The sequence below is a fragment of the Cherax quadricarinatus genome, chromosome 97 (assembly GCF_038502225.1).
Source record: "Cherax quadricarinatus isolate ZL_2023a chromosome 97, ASM3850222v1, whole genome shotgun sequence".
Taxonomy (NCBI): domain Eukaryota; kingdom Metazoa; phylum Arthropoda; class Malacostraca; order Decapoda; family Parastacidae; genus Cherax; species Cherax quadricarinatus.
The window spans coordinates 5,516,558-5,531,414 of record NC_091388.1 but is presented as its reverse complement, the minus strand read 5'-3'; the positions used below and the strand labels follow the sequence as shown (position 1 = coordinate 5,531,414).

At 51.9% G+C, this 14,857-nt stretch overlaps 1 protein-coding gene across 4 annotated transcripts in view; it reads left to right on the top strand.

Moving 5' to 3' along the window:
• Nucleotides 1–11,281: 11,281 nt before the first annotated feature.
• The window catches only part of ras (Inosine-5'-monophosphate dehydrogenase ras), a 94,188-nt gene continuing 90,612 nt past the window's right edge, over nucleotides 11,282–14,857 (top strand). For all 4 annotated transcript variants that reach the window (XR_011394752.1, XM_070105183.1, XM_070105184.1 and 1 more), the window contains exon 1: nucleotides 11,282–11,513. Coding sequence is in view for 3 of the 4 variants with exons in the window: in XM_070105183.1 (XP_069961284.1) it covers nucleotides 11,416–11,513 (98 nt within the window). In the remaining variant the exon portion in view is untranslated. The remainder of the gene's footprint in view (nucleotides 11,514–14,857) is intronic.

Here is a 14,857-nt window from a genome sequence, read left to right as displayed (position 1 = left end):
AGTGCACGTGAGTGCAGTGGCAGCAGCGGCAGTAGCAGCAGCAGCAGCGCAGCGGCAGCGCAGTGGCAGTGCAGTGGTTTCTGCAGTGGCAGTGCAGGTAGTGTAGTAGCAGTGGTAGTGCAGTGGCAGTGTAGTGGTAGTGCAGTGGTAGTAGCTACAGTGGCAGTGCAGTGGTAGTGTAGTGGCAGTGTATGCAGTGGTAGTGCAGTGGCAGTGTAGCAGTGCAACGTAGTGGCAGTAGTGGCAGTGTAGTGCAGTGCAGTAGTGGCAGTGCAGGCAGTGCAGTAATGCAGTGATAGCATTGGCAGTGCAGCAGTGCAGCGGCAGTGCAGTGCAGTGCAGCGGCAATGCAGTGGCAGTAGTGGTAATGTAGTGACAGTGCAGTGGCAAAAACGTAGTGGTAGTGTAGTGGTAGTGTAGTGGTAGTGTAGTGGTATTGGTAGTGTAGTGGTAGTGTAGTGGTAATGTAGGGGTAATGTAGTGGTAGTGTAGTGGTAGTGTAGTGGTAGTGTAACGTAGTGGTAGTGTAGTGGTAGTGTAGTGGTAGTGTAGTGGTATTGGTAGTGTAGTGGTAATGTAGTGATAGTGTAGTGTAGCAGTAGTGTAGTGGTGGTGTAGTGGTAATGTAGTGATAGTGTAGTGTAGTGGTATTGGTAGTGTAGTGGTATTGGTAGTGTAGTGTATAAACGTAGTGGTAGTGTATAGTGTAGCAGCAGTGTAGTGGCAGTGTAGAAGTGTAGTGGTAGTGCAGTGGCAGTGCAGTGGCAATGCAGTGGATAGTGCAGTGCAGCAGAAAGAGTGGCAGTAGTGGCACAGATAGTAGTGGTAGTGGTAGGTAGTGCAGTGTAGCAGTAGTGTAGTGCAATGTTGTGATAGTGTAGTGTAGTGGTAGTGAAGCAGTAGTGTAGTGGTAGTGGTAGTGTATATAGTGTAGTGTAATATATAGTGTAGTGTAGTAGAGTGTAAAGTAGTATAGTATTGTAGTGGTAGTAGTTGTAATAGTGATAGTGTAGTGTGAAGTATATATAGTAGTGGTACATAGTGATAGTGTTAGTGTAGTGGCAGTGTAGTGGCAGTATAGTGGCAGTATAGTGGCAGTATAGTGGCAGTATAGTGGCAGTATAGTGACAGTGTAGTGGCAGTATAGTGGCAGTATAGTGGCAGTATAGTGACAGTGTAGTGGCAGTATAGTGGCAGTATAGTGGCAGTATAGTGGCAGTATAGTGGCAGTATAGTGACAGTGTAGTGGCAGTGTAGTGGCAGTATAGTGGCAGTATAGTGGCAGTATAGTGGCAGTATAGTGGCAGTGTAGTGGCAGTATAGTGGCAGTGTAGTGGCAGTGTAGTGATATGCAGTGTAGTGCAGTGCAGTGCAGTGCAGTGGCAGTGTAGTGTAGTGGCAGTGCAGTGTAGTGTTTACCCGAGTTTACCTGGGAGAGAGTTCTCAGTCATCACCCCAAGTGCTGGTCTGCCAGACCAGGCCCTCCTGGTGGATCAGCGCCTGATCAACCAGGGCTGTTGCCGCTGGCTGCACGCAACCAACGCACGAGCCACAGCCCGGCTAACGGTGGAACTGACTTTAGTTGCTTGTCCAGTGCCAGCTAAGAAGACTGCCAGGGTCTGCTGTAATCCCCTTGCGTGTGCTGGGAGGCAGTTGAACAGTCTCGCCCTGACACTTATTGCTATTCTAACGTGTTAGTGACACCCCCTGCTTTTCTACGGGGGGATGGTGCACGTCTGCCAAGTCTTTTGCTTCAGTGAGTGATTTTCAAAAAAGTTTGGTACTAGTCCCCAGATTTTCCAGGTGTATAATCATGTATCTCTCCCTTCCTGCGTTCCAGGGAATACAGGTTTAGAACCCTGCCGCCCCAGTAATTGAGGTGTTTTATCTCCGTTATGCGCGCCGTGAAAGTTCTCTGTACATTTTCTAGGTCGGTAGTGTAGTGTAGTGTAGTGGTAGTGTAGTGTAGTGTAGTGTAGTGGTAGTGTAGTGTAGTGGTAGTGTAGTGTAGTGTAGTGGTAGTAGTGTAGCAGTGGCGGTAGTGTAGTGTGGTGCAGTGGTAGTGTAGCAGTGGTAGTGTAGTGGCAGTAGTGTAGTGCAGTGGCAGTGTAGCAGCAGTAGCTATGGTGTAGTGGTGCAGTGTAGTGGCAGTGTAGCAGTGTAGTGGCAGTGTCAGTAGTGTATGCAGTGGTAGTGCAGTGTAGTGGTAGTGCAGTGGCAGTGCAGTGCAGTGTGAGTGCAGTGGCAGGCAGTGCAGTGGCAGCAGTGCAGTGGCAGTGGCAGTGCAGTGCAGTGGCAGTGCAGTGGCAGTGCAGTGGCGGCAGTGCAGGTAGTGGTAGTGCAGTGGCAGTGCAGTGCAGTGCAGTGGCAGTGCAGGCAGTGGTGTGTAGTGCAGTGCAGTGCAGGTAGTGGCAGTGCAGTAGTGCAGAGCAGTGGCAGTAGCAGGTGCAGTGCAGTGGCAGTGGCAGTGCAGTGCAGCAGTGCAGTGCAGTGCAGTGCAGCAGTGGCAGTGCAGTGCAGTGGCAGTAGTGGCAGTAGTGCAGTGCAGTGGTGGCAGCAGTGGCAGTGCAGTGGTAGTGCAGTGCAGTGGCAGTGCAGTGGCAATGAAAGTGATAGTGCAGTAGTGGCAATGCAGTGGTAGTGCAGCTGCAGTGGCAGTGCAGTGCAGCAGTGCAGTGGCAGTGCAGTGCAATGGTGCGATTGTGCAGTGCAGTGGCAATGGCGGTAGTGCAGTGGCAGTGTAGTAGTGGCAGTGCAGTGGCAATGCAGTGACAGTGCAGTGCAGTGGTAGTGGTATATGGCACGCAGTGGCAGTGCAGTGGCAGTATTGCAATGAAAGATAACAGTGGCAGCAGTGGGTGATGCAACGACAGTGCAGTGCAGTGGCAGTGCAGTGGCAGTGCAGTGCAATGAGCGGTTAGCAGAGCAGAGGCAGTAGCAGTGCAGTGGGCAGTGCAGTGGCAGCAGCAGGCGAGTGGGGCAGAGTGGCAGTGCAGCAGAAAACATGGCACTGCAGTGGCAGTGTAGCGGCAACGCAGTGGCAGTGCAGTGGCAGTGCAGTGGCAGTGCAGCACAGTGGCAGTGCAGTGCGGCAGGTAGTGGCAGTGCAGTGCAGTGGCAATGCAGTGGATAGTGCAGTGCAGTGGCAATGCAGCGGCAGTGCAGTGCAGTGCAGTGGCAGTGCAGTGGCGTCTGCACAGTGCAGTGCAGTGGCAATGCAGTGGCAGTGCAGCACAGTGGTAGCAGTGCAGCGAGTGGCAGGCAGTGGCAGTGCAGTGGCAGTGCAGTGAGCCAGTGGCAGTGCAGTGGCAGTGCAGCGGCAGCACAGTGCAGTGCAGGCAGGCAGCGCGGCGCAGCGGCAGCAGTGGCAGCGCAGCGGCAGCGCAGTGCAGCGCAGCGGCAGTGCAGTGCAGTGCAGTGCAGTGGCAGCGGTGCGGTAGTGGCGGCAGTGGTAGCTTAGTGTTAGTGTAGTGGTAGCGTAGTGGTAGTGTAGTGGTAGCATAGTGGTAGTGTAGTGGTAGCGTAGTGGTAGCGTAGTGGTAGTGTAGTGGTTTCGTAGTGGTAGTGTAGTGGTAGTGTAGTGGTAGCGTAGTGGTAGTGTAGTGGTAGTAAAGCATAGTGGTAGTGTAGTGGTAGTGTAGTGGTAGTGTAGTGATAGTGTGGTGGTAGCGTAGTGGTAGTGTAGTGGTAGTGTAGTGGTAGCGTAGTGGTAGTGTAGTGGTAGCTTAGTGTTAGTGTAGTGGTAGCGTAGTGTAGCGTAGTGGTAGTGTAGTGGTAGCATAGTGGTAGTGTAGTGGTAGTGTAGTGGTAGCGTAGTGGTAGCGTAGTGGTAGTGTAGTGGTTTCGTAGTGGTAGTGTAGTGGTAGTGTAGTGGTAGCGTAGTGGTAGTGTAGTGGTAGTGTAGTGGTAGTGTAGTGGTAGTAAAGCATAGTGGTAGTGTAGTGGTAGTGTAGTGGTAGTGTAGTGTAGTGGTAGTGTAGTGGTAGTGTAGTGGTAGTGGTAGTGTAGTGGTAATGTAGTGATAGTGTAGTGTAGTGGTAATGTAGTGGTAGTGTAGTGGTAGTGTAGTGGTAATGTAGTGATAGTGTAGTGTAGTGGTAGTGTAGTGGTGATGTAATGATAGTGTAGTGTAGTGGTAGTGTAGTGGTAGTGTAGTGGTAATGTAGTGGTAGTATAGTGGTAGTGTAGCGTAGTGGTAGTGTAGTGGTAGTGTAGTGGTAGTGTAACGTAGTGGTAGTGTAGTGGTAGTGTAGTGGTAATGTAGTGGTAGTGTAGTGGTAGTGTAGTGGTAGTGTAGCATAGTGGTAGTGTAGTGGTAGTGGTAGTGTAGTGGTAATGTAGTGATAGTGTAGTGTAGTGGTAATGTAGTGGTAGTGTAGTGTAGTGTAGTGGTAGTGTAGTGGTAATGTAGTGACAGTGTAGTGTAGTGGTAATGTAGTGGTAGTGTAGCATAGTGGTAGTGTAGTGGTAGTGTAGCGTAGTGGTAGTGTAGTGGTAGTGTAGTGGTAGCGTAGTGGTAGTGTAGTGGTAGTGTAGTGGTAGCATAGTGGTAGTGTAGTGGTAGTGTAGTGTAGTGGTAGTGTAGTGGTTGCGTCTTGGTAGCGTAGTGGTAGCGTAGTGGTAGCGTAGTGGTAGTGTAGTGGTAGTGTAGTGTAGTGGTAGTGTAGTGGTAGCGTAGTGGTAGTGTAGTGGTAGTGTAGTGGTAGTGTAGTGTAGTGGTAGTGTAGTGGTAGCGTAGTGGTAGTGTAGTGGTAGTGGTAGTGTAGTGGTAGTGTAGTGGTAGTGTAGTGGTAGCATAGTGGTAGTGTAGTGGTTTCGTAGTGGTAGTGTATTGGTAGTGTAGTGGTAGTGTAGTGGTAGCATAATGGTAGTGTAGTGGTAGTGTAGCTTAGTGGTAGTGTAGTGGTAGTGTAGTGGTAGTGGTAGTGTAGTGGTAGCGTAGTGGTAGTGTAGTGTAGTGGTAATCACCTGCTATAGTAAACAGCCATAACTACCATTAACAACTAGGGTAGTAAATGCCACCTACATCTACCACCACCCACCTACATCTACCACCACCCACCTACATCTACCACCACCCACCTACATCTACCACCACCCACCTACATCTTCCACCACCCACCTACATCTACCACCACCCACCTACATCTTCCACCACCCACTTACATCTTCCACCACCCACCTACATCTTCCACCACCCACCTACATCTACCACCACCCACCTACATCTTCCACCACCCACCTACATCTACCACCACCCACCTACATCTACCACCACCCACCTACATCTACCACCACCCACCTACATCTACCACCACCCACCGACATCTTCCACCACCCACCTACATCTACCACCACCCACCTACATCTTCCACCACCCACCTACATCTACCACCACCCACCTACATCTACCACCACCCACCTACATCTACCACCACCCACCCACATCTACCACCACCCACCTACATCTACCACCACCCAACTACATCTACCACCACCCACCTACATCTACCACCACCCACCTACATCTCCCGCCACCCACCCACATCTACCACCACCCACCCACAAATACCACCACCCACCGACATCTACCACCACCCACCCACATCTACCACCACCCACCCACATCTACCACTACCCACCCACGTCTACCACCACCCACTGTCTACCACCACCCACTGTCTACCACCACCCACCCTCTACCACCACCCACTGTCTACCACCACCCACTGTCTACCACCACCCACTGTCTACCACCACCCACTGTCTACCACCACCCACTGTCTACCACCACCCACCCTCTACCACCACCCACCCTCTACCACCACCCACCTACATCTTCCACCACCCACCTACATCTTCCACCACTCACCTACATCTTCCACCACCCACCTACATCTACCACCACCCACCTACATCTACCACCACCCACCTACATCTTCCACCACCCACCTACATCTACCAACACGCACCTACATCTTCCACCACCCACCTACATCTTCCACCACCCACCTACATCTTCCACCACCCACCTACATCTTCCACCACCCACCTTCATCTACCACCACCCACCTACATCTACCACCACCCACCTACATCTACCACCACCCACCTACATCTACCACCACCCACCGACATCTTCCACCACCCACCTACATCTACCACCACCCACCTACATCTACCACCACCCACCTACATCTACCACCACCCACCTACATCTACCACCACCCACCGACATCTTCCACCACCCACCTACATCTACCACCACCCACCTACATCTACCACCACCCACCTACATCTACCACCACCCACCTACATCTTCCACCACCCACCTACATCTACCACCACCCACCTACATCTACCACCACCCACCTACATCTTCCACCACCCACCTACATCTACCACCACCCACCTACATCTACCACCACCCACCGACATCTTCCACCACCCACCTACATCTACCACCACCCACCGACATCTTCCACCACCCACCTACATCTACCACCACCCACCTACATCTACCACCACCCACCTACATCTACCACCACCCACCTACATCTACCACCACCCACCTACATCTTCCACCACCCACCTACATCTACCACCACCCACCTACATCTACCACCACCCACCGACATCTTCCACCACCCACCTACATCTACCACCACCCACCTACATCTACCACCACCCACCTACATCTACCACCACCCACCTACATCTTCCACCACCCACCTACATCTACCACCACCCACCTACATCTACCACCACCCACCGACATCTTCCACCACCCACCTACATCTACCACCACCCACCTACATCTACCACCACCCACCTACATCTACCACCACCCACCTACATCTACCACCACCCACCGACATCTTCCACCACCCACCTACATCTACCACCACCCACCTACATCTACCACCACCCACCTACATCTACCACCACGCACCTAGATCTTCCACCACCCACCTACATCTTCCACCACCCACCTACATCTTCCACCACCCACCTACATCTACCACCACCCACCTACATCTACCACCACCCACCTACATCTACCACCACCCACCGACATCTTCCACCACCCACCTATATCTACCACCACCCACCTACATCTACAACCACCCACCTACATCTACCACCACCCACCGACATCTTCCACCACCCACCTACATCTACCACCACCCACCTACATCTACCACCACCCACCTACATCTTCCACCACCCACCTACATCTTTCACCACCCACCTACATCTTCCACCACCCACCTACATCTACCACCACCCACCCACATCTACCACCACCCACCCCATCTACCACTACCCACCCACATCTACCACCACCCACCCACATCTACCACTACCCACCCACATCTACCACCACCCACCCACATCTACCACCACCCACCCCATCTACCACCACCCACCTACATCCACCACCCACCTACATCTTCCACCACCCACCTACATCTTCCAATACTCACCAACATCTTCCACCACCCACCTACATCTACCACCACCCACCTACATCTACCACCACCCACCTACATCTTCCACCACCCACCTACATCTACCACCACGCACCTACATCTTCCACCACCCACCTACAACTTCCTCCACCCACCTACATCTTCCACCACCCACCTACATCTTTCACCACCCACCTACATCTACCACCACCCACCTACATCTACCACCACCCACCGACATCTTCCACCACCCACCTACATCTACCACCACCCACCTACATCTACCACCACCCACCTACATCTACCACCACCCACCTACATCTTCCACCACCCACCTACATCTACCACCACTCACCTACATCTACCACGACCCACCGACATCTTCCACCACCCACCTACATCTACCACCACCCACCGACATCTTCCACCACCCACCTACATCTACCACCACCCACCTACATCTACCACCACCCACCTACATCTACCACCACCCACCTACCTCTTCCACCACCCACCTACATCTACCACCACCCACCTACATCTACCACCACCCACCGACATCATCCACCACCCACCTACATCTACCACCACCCACCTACATCTACCACCACCCACCTACATCTACCACCACCCACCTACATCTTCCACCACCCACCTACATCTACCACCACGCACCTACATCTTCCACCACCCACCTACAACTTCCTCCACCCACCTACATCTTCCACCACCCACCTACATCTTTCACCACCCACCTACATCTACCACCACCCACCTACATCTACCACCACCCACCGACATCTTCCACCACCCACCTACATCTACCACCACCCACCTACATCTACCACCACCCACCTACATCTACCACCACCCACCTACATCTTCCACCACCCACCTACATCTACCACCACTCACCTACATCTACCACGACCCACCGACATCTTCCACCACCCACCTACATCTACCACCACCCACCGACATCTTCCACCACCCACCTACATCTACCACCACCCACCTACATCTACCACCACCCACCTACATCTACCACCACCCACCTACCTCTTCCACCACCCACCTACATCTACCACCACCCACCTACATCTACCACCACCCACCGACATCATCCACCACCCACCTACATCTACCACCACCCACCTACATCTACCACCACCCACCTACATCTACCACCACCCACCTACATCTTCCACCACCCACCTACATCTACCACCACCCACCTACATCTACCACCACCCACCTACATCTTCCACCACCCACCTACATCTACCACCACCCACCTACATCTACCACCACCCACCGACATCTTCCACCACCCACCTACATCTACCACCACTCACCTACATCTACCACCACCCACCTACATCTACCACCACCCACCTACATCTACCACCACCCACCGACATCTTCCACCACCCACCTACATCTACCACCACCCACCTACATCTACCACCACCCACCTACATCTACCACCACCCACCTACATCTACCACCACGCACCTAGATCTTCCCCCACCCACCTACATCTTCCACCACCCACCTACATCTTCCACCACCCACCTACATCTACCACCATCCACCTACATCTACCACCACCCACCTACATCTACCACCACCCACCGACATCTTCCACCACCCACCTATATCTACCACCACCCACCTACATCTACCACCACCCACCTACATCTACCACCACCCACCTACATCTAACACCACCCTCCGACATCTTCCACCACCCACCTACATCTACCACCACCCACCTACATCTACCACCACCCACCTACATCTACCACCACCCACCTACATCTTCCACCACCCACCTACATCTTCCACCACCCACCTACATCTTCCACCACCCACCTACATCTACCACCACCCACCTACATCTTCCACCATCCACCTACATCTTCCACCACCCACCTACATCTTCCACCACCCACCTACATCTACCACCACCCACCTACATCTACCACCACCCACCTACATCTACCACCACCCACCTACATCTACCACCACCCACCTACATCTTCCACCACCCACCTACATCTACCACCACCCACCTACATCTACCACCACCCACCTACATCTTCCACCACCCACCTACATCTACCACCACCCACCTACATCTACCACCACCCACCTACATCTACCACCACCCACCTACATCTACTACCCCCAACCTACATCTACCACCACCCACCTACATCTTCCACCACCCACCTACATCTACCACCTACATCTACCACCACCCACCGACATCTACCACCACCCACCTACATCTACCACCACCCACCTACATCTTCCACCACCCACCTACATCTTCCACCACCCACCTACATCTTCCACCACCCACCTACATCTTCCACCACCCACCTACATCTTCCACCACCCACCTACATCTTCCACCACCCACCTACATCTACCACCACCCACCTACATCTACCACCACCCACCTACATCTACCACCACCCACCCACATCTACCACCACCCACCTACATCTTCCACCACCCACCTACATCTACCACCACCCACCTACATCTTCCACCACCCACCTACATCTACCACCACCCACCTACATCTACCACCACCCACCTACATCTTCCACCACCCACCTACATCTACCACCACCCACCTACATCTACCACCACCCACCTACATCTACCACCACCCACCTACATCTACCACCACCCACCCACATCTACCACCACCCACCTACATCTTCCACCACCCACCTACATCTACCACCACCCACCTACATCTTCTACCACCCACCTACATCTACCACCACCCACCTACATCTACCACCACCCACCCACATCTACCACCACCCACCTACATCTTCCACCACCCACCTACATCTACCACCACCCACCTACATCTTCCACCACCCACCTACATCTTCCACCACCCACCTACATCTACCACCACCCACCTACATCTACCACCACCCACCTACACCCACTGTAATTTAACTATAAATTTTACCTGCTATGATGCACTTTCCTCACACACCTTTAAATCTAATTTTCTATATTATAATCACATATAATCCAGGTAGATAATGGTTATAGATAATCTATAATTATTATATGTTCTATAATAGTGTTATATATGCTAGCTTAAATGTCTATAATTCTTTTATTTAGGCATTTATGTTATTTCTGTGGCCTTTTAAACCACTGTGAGCGTTATTTTTGAGTTATTATAGGTAATTATAGGTATTTTGGAGGTGTTATTAAGTTATTTAGTTTTTAATATATGTTATTTATATCGTTGTTACCTAATGAAGTTATTTATTTGTTCGGTTATTTTAATAATCCAATTTTAGAGATGGTACTAAGGGTGACAACACTGTGGAACCCGTTTAAAAAGATCGTTTTATGGGTCGCAAGACTGTGTAGTCCTTTTAAAAGAGGCACTGGTTGTACGGTAGTGCCTGGCACATGTGTGGGGTTGAGTGTAAGAGAGCCAAGATTCCCCTGGCACTCTCTGCCATCGTCTAGTCACTAAGCTATTTCTAGATAAACGCTGAAACACGCCATTAAATTTTTAAACTGCGCGCGTCACCCGTTGCCTAGCAACCACCTCTCCGGGGGTAAAACTATAATCTTGTCCATAATTTTTATCTAAAAGCGCATTTATTTTTGTTATTTAAAGTATATAAGTAATAAATACATTAAATGTTTTTTATTTGTTGAGGTAAAGGTGGAATTTGTAATTTTATATTTTAGTTTTTAACGCATAAACAGTACAGATTTTGTTTTGATTCCTAGGGGTGGTAGGGGGTAGGAGGTTAAGCCATCAGTCTGCTCCACGCGGTGACAGGAGCAGGACCACCTGGCTCTCCTGCTCTCTATTTCCCCGCATTTCCGTGCGTTATTTAAGACGTGATAGCTCTCTATAACAGCCAGTGTGGACGCTGACATCATGGCTGACTACTTGATATGTGGAGGGACGAGCTACGTGCCCGAGGACGGCAACACTGGGGCACAGTTGTTCGCTACGGGAGATGGCTTAACATATCAGTGAGTTACACTTTGTCAGCTTCACTAAGCCAGGGAGTAAGCCAGTGGCTAAGCCACCACGCTTATGTCACTCCAGGACTCTGTCGCCGCTTTATATATCAGGGGAGTAACGTTTAAGCCAGTGGCTTAATGTTTGGTGACTTAAGCCAGAGGATAAGCCAGTGGCTTAACGCCGTTAGGTGGCTTAAGCCAGAGGGTAAGCCAGTGGCTTAACGCCGTTAGGTAACTTAACTAAGCCAGAGGATAAGCCAGTGGCTTAACGCCGTTAGGTGGCTTAACTAAGCCAGAGGATAAGCCAGTGGCTTAACGCCGTTAGGTGGCTTAAGCCAGAGGGTAAGCCAGTGGCTTAACGCCGTTAGGTAACTTAACTAAGCCAGAGGATAAGCCAGTGGCTTAACGCCGTTAAGTGGCTTAACTAAGCCAGAGGATAAGCCAGTGGCTTAACGTCGTTAGGTGGCTTAACTAAGCCAGAGGATAAGCCAGTGGCTTAACGTCGTTAGGTAACTTAACTAAGCCAGAGGATAAGCCAGTGGCTTAACGTCGTTAGGTAACAACTAAGCCAGAGGATAAGCCAGTGGCTTAACGCCATTAGGTGGCTTAACTAAGCCAGAGGATAAGCCAGTGGCTTAACGTCGTTAGGTGACAACTAAGCCAGGGGATAAGCCAGTACATGTACATCAGTACTCTCACCAATTTAAATGAGAATAACGTTTAAGCCAGTGGCTTAACCCAGGGGTAAGCCAGCACAGGTCACTAGGACCTGTGCTGGCTTTGTTTTTTAAGGTCGTTGCTAAGCCAGGTGTTTCGTTCCCCTGGCTTGTTTTCCCAAGCCAGGACGTCTGGTGGCTTTAAATGGTTGTGGCTTGATACTAGGAGGAGGAAGTTAGGAACCAGTGATATGTAACCTTCGTAAGATAGGATAAGCCAGGTCAAGCCAGGACGTCTTTTTAAATGGTCGTGGTTTGATACTAGGAGGTGGAGGCAGTGAGGTAGGATATGTGTAACCTATGTATGCCAGGATAAACCTACCTAGCATGGGCCAGTAGGCCTGCTGCAGTGCTTCTTATGATAACCCAGGACTCTACCAACCTCGTGTCAGGGATCCCATCAACCCCTTGTCAAGGATCCCATCAACCCCATGTCAGGGATCCCATCAACCCCATGTCAGGGATCCCATCAACCCCATGTCAGGGATCCCATCAACCCCATGTCAGGGATCCCATCAACCCCTTGTCAAGGATCCCATCAACCCCTTGTCAAGGATCCCATCAACCCCTTGTCAAGGATCCCATCAACCCCTTGTCAAGGATCCCATCAACCCCATGTCAAGGATCCCATCAACCCCATGTCAGGGAGCCCATCAACCCCATGTCAGGGAGCCCATCAACCCCATGTCAGGGAGCCCATCAACCCCATGTCAGGGAGCCCATCAACCCCATGTCAGGGAGCCCATCAACCCCATGTCAGGGAGCCCATCAACCCCATGTCAGGGAGCCCATCAACCCCATGTCAGGGAGCCCATCAACCCCATGTCAGGGAGCCCATCAACCCCATGTCAAGGATTCCATCAACCCCATGTCAGGGAGCCCATCAACCCCATGTCAGGGAGCCCATCAACCCCATGTCGGGGATCCCATCAACCCCATGTCGGGGATCCCATCAACCCCATGTCGGGGATCCCATCAACCCCATGTCGGGGATCCCATCAACCCCATGTTGGGGATCCCATCAACCCCATGTCGGGGATCCCATCAACCCCATGTCGGGGATCCCATCAACCCCATGTCAGGGAGCCCATCAACCCCATGTCAAGGATTCCATCAACCCCATGTCAGGGAGCCCATCAACCCCATGTCAGGGAGCCCATCAACCCCATGTCGGGGATCCCATCAACCCCATGTCGGGGATCCCATCAACCCCATGTCGGGGATCCCATCAACCCCATGTCGGGAATCCCATCAACCCCATGTCGGGGATCCCATCAACCCCATGTCGGGGATCCCATCAACCCCATGTCGGGGATCCCATCAACCCCATGTCGGGGATCCCATCAACCCCATGTCGGGGATCCCATCAACCCCATGTCGGGGATCCCATCAACCCCATGTCGGGGATCCCATCAACCCCATGTCGGGGATCCCATCAACCCCATGTCGGGGATCCCATCAACCCCATGTCGGGGATCCCATCAACCCCATGTCAGGGATCCCATCAACCCCATGTCAAGGATCCCATCAACCCCATGTCAAGGATCCCATCAACCCCATGTCAAGGATCCCATCAACCCCATGTCAGGGACCCCATCAACCCCTTGTCAAGGATCCCATCAACCCCATGTCAGGGATCCCATCAACCCCATGTCAGGGACCCCATCAATCCCATGTCAATGATCCCATCAACCCCATTATCAAGGATCCCATCAACCCCATGTCATTGGTCCCATCAACCCCATGTCATTGGTCCCATCAACCCCATGTCGAGAATCCCATCAACCCCATGTCGAGGACCTCATCAACCCCATGTCAGGGGCCCCATCAACCCCATGTCGAGGACCTCATCAACCCCATGTCAGGGGCCCCATCAACCCCATGTCGAGGATCCCATCAACCCCATGTCGAGGATCCCATCAACCCCATGTCGAGGATCCCATCAACCCCATGTCGAGGATCCCATCAACCCCATGTCGAGGATCCCATCAACCCCATGTCGTGGATCCCATCAACCCCAGGTCGAGGATCCTATCAACCCCAGGTCGAGGATCCCCATCAACCCCAGGTCGAAGGTCCCATCAACTCCAGGTCAAGTGCCCCAACAACTCCAGGTCGAGGATCACATCAAGGACCTCAACCCCACATCAAGGACCCCATCCACCTCAGGTCGAGGACATTAACCCCACATCAATGGCACCATCAACCTCACATAAAGGGCACCATCAACCTCATGGGCCAGTAGGCCTGCTGCAGTGCACTTTATATTCTTATATTGCAATTACAACCCATTTTTTTTTGTTATTCAGTAAGTTGTCAACAAGCGGTTACTATACACAATACTATACTATACAACAACCGGTTACTAGTTGACGTGACCGCGCGCTAGCAAGCGGTAACAAGGTACGTAGACACGCATGGCTACGTGTCATATATACCACATGTCAAGCTCAGCAAGTAAAGCTATATATACTGCATGGTTCTCCCACATAACTGAGGAGGTTAATGGGTATATATACTGCATGGTCTTCTCACATAACTGAGGAGGTTAATGGGTATATATACTGCATGGTTCTCCCACATAACTGAGGAGGTTAATGGGTATACTGCATGGTTCTCCCACATAACTGAGGAGGT